The sequence below is a fragment of the Phallusia mammillata genome, chromosome 1 (genome assembly GCF_965637545.1).
Source record: "Phallusia mammillata chromosome 1, kaPhaMamm4.hap1.1, whole genome shotgun sequence".
NCBI lineage: Eukaryota > Metazoa > Chordata > Ascidiacea > Phlebobranchia > Ascidiidae > Phallusia > Phallusia mammillata.
The window spans coordinates 15,690,247-15,698,079 of record NC_137252.1 but is presented as its reverse complement, the minus strand read 5'-3'; the positions used below and the strand labels follow the sequence as shown (position 1 = coordinate 15,698,079).

Genomic DNA, 7,833 nt, shown 5'->3' with positions numbered 1-7,833 from the left:
TTTTAAGCCCTCAAAATAATGGCAAAGAGACCGTTTAGAGCAGCGGTTCTTAACCTTTTTGGGATCGTTTCCCACTAAAGTCGATCACCAAGTTCGAATTTCCCACTCTGTTATTTTTATGATGAGTTTTGTGTTCTACATTAACTTTGATTTCTTTGATTGAAATAATTTTGTAAAGCGATTTGGTTGGGATCTTAAAAGCTTGGTACAATCCTATTTAGTTTGAATAGTGCTTCAGTGAAAGAGTAAAAATATGTGAAAAGTTGAATCCTTTCTGCTTGCAAAACTCAATTATTGCATCACAATCAACATAGAAAGACATTTATTCGCGCACAATAACAAAGGCATTAATGCTTTCAGACATGTCTGTGATGTAACAAACGGTTTTTTTGGATTGTATAATTTGATTTTTTATGTGTTTTGTAAAACCAGGTGAAATTTATCTAATGTTGTTGCTAAAAATGCAGTAAATTAACATTAAACGGTCAATTCGAAGCCGGATTCGACCCACTGGACCGAGTTTCGTTACTCCTGACTTACATAATTTCCCTCTGAATACGTTAAATTTCCCACTGGTGGGAAATTTCCCACCGGTTAAGAACCACTGGTTTAGAGAAAATAACGAAAAAGTTTGAGAACCACTGGGTTAACGCAACTGAGATAAATTTTGTCAGGGATTGTGTATCATAAAATATGGCAACCCTAATCTAACATCACACTCAATTGTATTTATGTTTTTTGCCAACCACCATATGATATGACGCATGAGTTTTGATACGATGTGCAATCAGACGTGAAGACAGAAGTCCAATGAAGCGGAATGAAAACAACACTGCAAAGTGCAAACAAAGTTGTCCGATCTTTTGGGAGGTAAATTTTAACACGTTCATTTCAACAATCGTCATGCGATTGTGTAGTAATGTGCTTTGATATTGACCACATATCATTTTTAAACAGGAACTAGATCTGTAATGCAATGGTTTCCACGAGTGTTATAAATATTTGTCTAATTGCCATTACTTTATTGGCAAATGGAATAAATGCAGATTCGGAGTTTGTTATGCGGGAACTTCAAGTTGACATGGAAGAATCCAACAGTGAAGTGATCACTGTTAAAAAAGAAATTGACATTGAAATAAAAGACACAAAAGAAACAAAGTATGAACCAAACTGGGCATCAATTGACAGCAGACCTCTTCCAAGTTGGTATGATGAGGCAAAATTTGGAATTTTCATTCACTGGGGTGTCTTTTCAGTTCCAAGTTATGTTAGTGAGTGGTTTTGGAATTACTGGCAGGTATGATGTTTTCAAAACGTATGCATGTAAGATATTTCACAGCAGAAGTTATTAAACCAGGGTTACAAAGTCGGGTAAAAGGTGTGAAAACATGAAAGTAGAAATAAATGTTAAAAAACCTAAAAAAAGATGTTTAAAGTAGACTGATTGAAAAGCAAGACAAAAAAGTGACTTTGACTCTGGTATTTTTAAAAGTCTAGCTAAAAATTTATTTAAGAAAATAAAAAATGCAGATGTCTGGCATACCAAACATTTTTTTTCTAATCTTGCTGTAGCTAAAAAACATTGCAATTTTTTAGGGCAACTCTCCACATCCTGATGTGGTCAAATTCATGGAACAAAACTATCCACCAGGCTTTACTTATGCTGATTTTGCAAAAGATTTTACAACTGAGTTTTACCATCCTGATGACTGGGCCGAACTATTTAAAGGTAATATTTTTAAAATGTATACACTTCAAACAATTGATGTTTTAACACCTGTTTTTTTTGTGGGAACCGTATGCCTGTTTGTTGGTCTTGGATTCTCATGTAGTGTGTTTATCAATTTTTTGTTTACAATTTAGCACATATTTTCTGGTATTTTGTATCTGTCCTTTCATAAAAAACTTTAATTCACAATAAGTACTAATGTTTTTGTCTTTTCGGTAGAGTCTGGTGCTAAGTATGTAGTGTTAACCAGCAAGCATCATGAGGGCTTTACAAATTGGCCATCTGAGGTTTCATGGAACTGGAACTCAATGGATGTTGGACCTCACCGCGATTTAGTTGGAGAACTTGCAACTGCAATCAGAAGCAAAACTTCAATCAAGTTTGGGTTATACCACTCCATGTTTGAATGGTTTAATCCCCTATATTTGGAGTAAGTATGATATAGAACAGTGGTTCTCAAAGTGGGGGCCTTAAAAAATAAAGAATGGGTGCAGAATGTGAAATGGGCAACTGGGGGTGCTGGAATTAATCTGGACAATTGAAACATAATACAGAAACAAGCAAAATTTGGATGTATATCTTTTTAACTGACCAATGTAAGCAATTTGGTTTAGTTTTTGTGTAATACTGTGTTGAATATTTCCAACTTGAAATCTAAAATTAATAAACTGGTGTCAATCAGTATATATTGTTGCCTGGCATAATTCTCATTTGGGGCATCTTCATAGTGTCAATCAGCTTAGCTGTATTTTTTTAGTATTTTGAAACTTCAGTAATGCAAACTGTGTTCAATTTTTTATGGGTCCCCTTCCCTGAAGGGGACACATATTGATTTTACTCGATTTGTTTGTTTGTTTTTTCTTTTTTTTTCTTCTGCCCAAAGTTTGTCCACCTCGTTTTGCCTTGAAATGTTTGATGGATTTGGATGAAATTTTCACAGATGGTAGATATGGTTATGTAGATGTGCCATTTGTTTTGTTTGACTCGATAGCCCCAGTGTTTACCCCACTAGCCCCCTAAAATGGGTAAATTTTGAACAATGTCCGAATTGGATGAAATTTGGACAGTTTGTTCATTGTGCCATTTTAGGGCATCGTTTGTTGTGTTTTACACTGTAGCCCCAATATTTACCCCAGTAGACCCCTAAAATGGGTGATTTTTTAAACAATGTCCGATTTGGATGAAATTTGGACAGTTTGTTCATTGTGCCATGTTAGGGCATCGATTATTGTGTGTTACCCTTTACCCCCAATATTTACCCCAGTAGACCCCTAAAATGGGTGATTTTTTTAAACAATGTCCGATTCGGATGAAATTTGGACAGTTTCTTTATTATGCCATTTTAGGGTGTCGATTATTGTGTTTCACCATGTAGCCCAATATTTACTGCTTAAGCCACCTATTTTTTGAAAAACGTCCGATTTGGATGAATTTGGCATTTGTAGCTGTCGAATATTGTGTTTCACCCTGCAGCCCTATTATTTACCCTACCAACCCCCCAAAATGGGTGAATTAATCAACAATACATTTTGACAGTTTGTATAATATGCCATTTTGAGATGTCAGTGTTTTATGCTATTTAGGCACACAAACTTATAACAATGTCTCAATTGCATGAGATTTGGACAGTTTGTGCTTTACATAACTTCTTTTTTTAAGTAACACTACCAATCACTGTGTTTGACTTTATAGCAACGTTTCTTATGGTTGTCTGTTTACAACTTTGCAGTTTTGGGGACCCATGAGTTTCTGCCTGCAGAAACAAATCAAGATTATAAAAAATGTTGGCTAATATAGGACCCAATATAAATAAATATAGAGAATATATTACAATTTGCAGAATAGGTTGTAGTGTATATGCTATAGTAAAATGTGCTAAGCCACCCTTCTAGTTTTGTGTGTTTAAACTTATAAATTATTTTAAAATTTTTGTATTTTTGTATTTATAACTTGTTTAAAAAAAATTAAAGCCAACAATTTAATTGTATTGGACTAAATTAATTTTGATAAAACAGTTGTTTACAAATTTAATTATCTGCAGCAAGGTTGCAATTTTACAACAACACATGTATTTCTAAAGGGATTCATCATCAAACTTCACAACTCGAAATTATGTCACTCAGAAAACATTGCCTGAGCTGTTTGAAATTGTGAACACATATAAACCAGAGATTGTGTGGTCGGATGGTGCTGTTGGACCTGTCGAGTATTGGAACTCGACTGGATTTCTGGCTTGGTTATACAATGAGAGTCCTGTTAAGGTTGGCAATATTTGATTTGTTTCACATGACTTGAGTTTATGGTCTGTGTCTATTGGACTACCAATCAATTGAGACTAAAAATGCTTGCTGAAGCTTATAAACTTGAAAAGATAGTAACAGTGCAATTGTCCCGGTGTTTTATGAATACCACATACTTAAATGAAACCACAAATTCATTCCTTGTAACAAAATCCAAGACATATATTTTTCCACCCATCTCTGTGCTTTGAAAACTCAGATTGAAAGTGATTCATAAATTAGGTTTTTAAAATGTATTTGTTTTTTTTTGCTTTACTTCCAGGATACAGTAGTAACAAATGACAGATGGGGAAATGGTTGTGCTTGTCATCATGGTGGCTACTACACTTGTCAAGACAGGTCAGTAATTGACTACTAGGTATAACTCAGCAAATCTAACTCAGCTTTGAATATGCTTGAAATATAGACATTATTTTACATGGCCTGTTGTGTATTGAACTTTTTTTTCTGGTCACTATTTTTAAGTCCCCCTTTGTATGCAGTCACTGCACCTTCAAACTAACTTATTTCATGGTCAGATATAATCCAGGCAAAGTGCAGAATCATAAATGGGAAAACTGCATGACCATTGATCGCAAATCATGGGGTTATCGCAGAGATGCTAAGCTTGAAGATTTCCTTACAATTGAAGATATTCTCTCAGTAAGAACTAAATTTGTTTTTCTATTAGGCAATTTATAATCACCCAAAAAATATTCAGTCATGGTAACCATTTGACTCTTTTTTCCCAATTTTAGCAAATTTAGTTACTATAGACAAGTTTGCAATAAAGTTGTCTATTAGCTCATTAATTTCTTTTGCAGACATTTGCATCCACCATTAGTTGTGGGGGCAATATGTTAATGAACATTGGCCCAACCAAAGATGGAATCATTGCTCCAATCTTCCAAGAACGACTGAAACAAATGGGAAGTTGGCTAAAAGTAAATGGAGAGGCAGTGTACTCTAGTACTCCATGGAGAGCACAAAACGATAGTCTTTCTGAAGGAATTTGGTACACTGCAAAGAAGGGTGCTGTTTATGCATTTGTCCTTAATTGGCCAACTGATAATCTGCTTAAGTTAGGTGAACCTGTTTCTATGGGTACTGAGTCTAAAGTTACCATGCTTGGCTGGGCAAATGCTCTTGTTTGGTCAGTTTCGGGAAAGGAAATTCACATTTCATTTCCTGATGCAACAGTCTCAGAATTGCCATGTCAGTGGGCTTGGGTAGTGAAATTACAGAATTTCAAATAGGCTGTCACGGTACAGGATAAGCTGTTTTCTTCATCATTCATTAATGTGGCGACATTTTAAAAGAAACTTTGTAAAACTGTGTCTGATTTATCATGACCCATGCTTCATTTGTGCTAGATTTGCATTCTAGAAAGTTCATGTGGAAATTTTCGTACTCTTCATGCAGTGGCATATTTTTTTGTGTGTTAAAATTAAGCAGCAGTTTTTTGTTTTTGTGTTTGAAGTGCATAAACCTGGTTAATGGTAACTTTTGCAGTACAATTGTAGCCATATGCACTACTTGCTGCTCTTTGTCATTGTCATGTATTGCTAAATCAGAATAAACAGGCAGATAAATGTTGTTTTTCTGTGAATCATGTCATTTCTGTGCAGTAAGCCTTAAGAAAAGTAACAATGAACTCAATCATTATTTTAGACAACAGATATGAACCATGAAATGAAGTAAGAATAAATTAGCCCAAGAAACTGAGCTGACATAAAAGAACGTTTTTACCTTCGGAGTCAATAAAGCATCGGGAACACGCCACAAAATTGAGACCCTTTTTCCGGATAATTTTGTTTCCACGCGAACGTGCCACCGTTGTCTTCCGCAGTTTTCGTCTACAACGTCGACGAAAACGTAGTTCACCGGCACCATGAACTTGAAAGTCTACGGAATTAACGTCATCACATTGTGGCTTATTTCGCCCAGGAACAGAATAAGTGGCTACACATTCAATGCATGTTTGTCGGCGTAAAAGGTAAGCGTGTCTCCTGCTATATGTACAATGTAGCCTACAATCTCTACACTACAATGTAGGCCAATACCAACGTCCATCAACACACAACGTTTAATCAGAAACCGAGCGCAAAAATGTGCGCACATGATGCCAAAAACGGACAGAAGTCAAAATGTGCGCACATTTTTCGAAAATGTGCAGATGCCAACATGTGCCTACCATTTTTTGAAAATTGGCGTGATCGGGGCATTTACGCTTGCACATTTCTGCGCACATTTGTGCAAATAAAGCTCGCAAGTCTCAGAAACTGTCTTCACGACTAGAGCAACTATCTAGCTAAGCAACCTAGAAACTAACCTCGAACTAAATAATTTACAGATCAACTAGCTATAAGTGTAATCTACATAATCTGAAGCAAGCAACTTGCCAAGTAGAAACTATAATAAAGAAACTAAATTTATACAGGATATTTACCACTGAGTACGAAAACCGTGTTTTATGTAAATACCCAGTTACATTGGTAAAACAGTCCACGTTCTACAGGTGAACATTCGTCCGTTCTTAACGTGCGAAGACCAACTTACGCAGCGCATAGGCTTAAATTTCGCCAGAAAGCCTCTTGTTTGGCAACTCAATCGATCAAAACGATAAAATTTGTTACCTACATGCTCGTGAAGCATGTACGGCAATTGCTGCATCCATAACGCATCCTGTAATTTGATTTTTCAACATCAAGCCATTGTGTTCAACAGATCCCCATCGGTCATCCACAGGCACCTCTAGCACCATTCTTACCCATCCCACACTGACTAGGCCTATATATTTTTGTCGTTACAAAATATTTGATAAAAATGTACATCCGACGAAACGGTCGTTTTTTATCTTACAAAATGCTTTTTCTCTACAAGACCATAAGAAGGGTACCGTAGAAAGTTTTCTTGTTACAATTTTTTTGTGCCTCGTTTATATGTGTAATTTTATCATGCGTAAATTATGGGAATACCGTACCACTAGTCCACTACCATCTCGTCCTTACCAACAATCTCTCTAACCTAGGGTTGCCATATTTTATGATACACAATCCCTGACAAAATTTATCTTGGTTGCGTTAACCCAGTTTTTCTCGAACTTCAAGTCTGAACGTGTTAACGTAAGTCTGAACGTGTATTTCAGAAAAAAACAAAAGTTGATTGTAGGATTTTAGCTAGTTACGCAAAATTACGCATAACAATGATCCAAATCTGTCATCACAGGCAAGACAAAAAAACATTACAATTGTGCGCAAATAATTGCATTTTTGTTAGTTGTGATGCAATAAAGCCTATATTGTTTAGCAATGGAGATGGTCGATTCTCATTTTCACTTTGATTTAAACTTGTTCAGTTGCACAAACTGACGCCAAATAAGAATATAGAATTATTTCCACCCTTTCGTGGCCCGGCAAAACGCCCTAAAGGACCGCGGACCGCAGTTTGAGAACTTTTTTTGAGATCCAAACACTTCTATTCCGAAATAAATTTAGAATATTCGAAAGTTACACGGACGGCGACACAAGAAAACGTTAGATATGATACTCTGATCCTTGTCAATTAACTTTCTGCGTAGGCTTCTGGTTAGTTAAGTTTATCTTGAAGCAATAAGCACATATATCCGAGGTCGCCAACCTTTACCACTCAAAAAACCATTCGGACCAATTTTACACAGAAAAACAAACAAACAATGAGAGCCACAAAGACCTTTTTAAATTTGAAATAAAATGCCACTGTAAAAAAGTTTTTATGTCTCACGACATTCGACTTTTTGTTGTTAGTTGGGTTCTTGCATATTAGGTACACAGTTAAAGCAAATGA

At 35.8% G+C, this 7,833-nt stretch overlaps 1 protein-coding gene across 2 annotated transcripts; it reads left to right on the top strand.

Annotated features, from left to right (window-relative positions):
- The first annotated feature begins 494 nt into the window (after positions 1 to 494).
- LOC145212990 (alpha-L-fucosidase-like) lies at positions 495 to 5,605 on the top strand. 2 transcript variants are annotated; one of them, XM_080081238.1, is made up of 8 exons: positions 495 to 870; positions 958 to 1,297; positions 1,597 to 1,729; positions 1,949 to 2,159; positions 3,810 to 3,990; positions 4,292 to 4,368; positions 4,548 to 4,671; positions 4,833 to 5,605. In XM_080081238.1, the coding sequence occupies exons 2-8, from the start codon at positions 977 to 979 to the stop codon at positions 5,262 to 5,264; spliced, it is 1,479 nt and encodes a 492-aa protein (XP_079937364.1). In that variant the 5' UTR covers positions 495 to 870; positions 958 to 976; the 3' UTR covers positions 5,265 to 5,605. The 2 variants fall into 2 exon arrangements, with proteins under 2 accessions (XP_079937364.1, XP_079937372.1); XM_080081246.1 differs by having other exon boundaries at positions 500 to 870; positions 1,047 to 1,297.
- The last annotated feature ends 2,228 nt before the right edge of the window (positions 5,606 to 7,833 follow it).

Bases quoted from the DNA above. Each gene is read 5' to 3' on its own strand.
- LOC145212990 (XM_080081238.1), top strand. From the start codon at position 977: ATGGTTTCCACGAGTGTTATAAATATTTGTCTAATTGCCATTACTTTA. The intron at 1,730-1,948 runs GTAATATTTTTA...TCTTTTCGGTAG, and splicing joins CTGGGCCGAACTATTTAAAG to AGTCTGGTGCTAAGTATGTA. The intron at 4,369-4,547 runs GTCAGTAATTGA...TTTCATGGTCAG, and splicing joins TACTACACTTGTCAAGACAG to ATATAATCCAGGCAAAGTGC.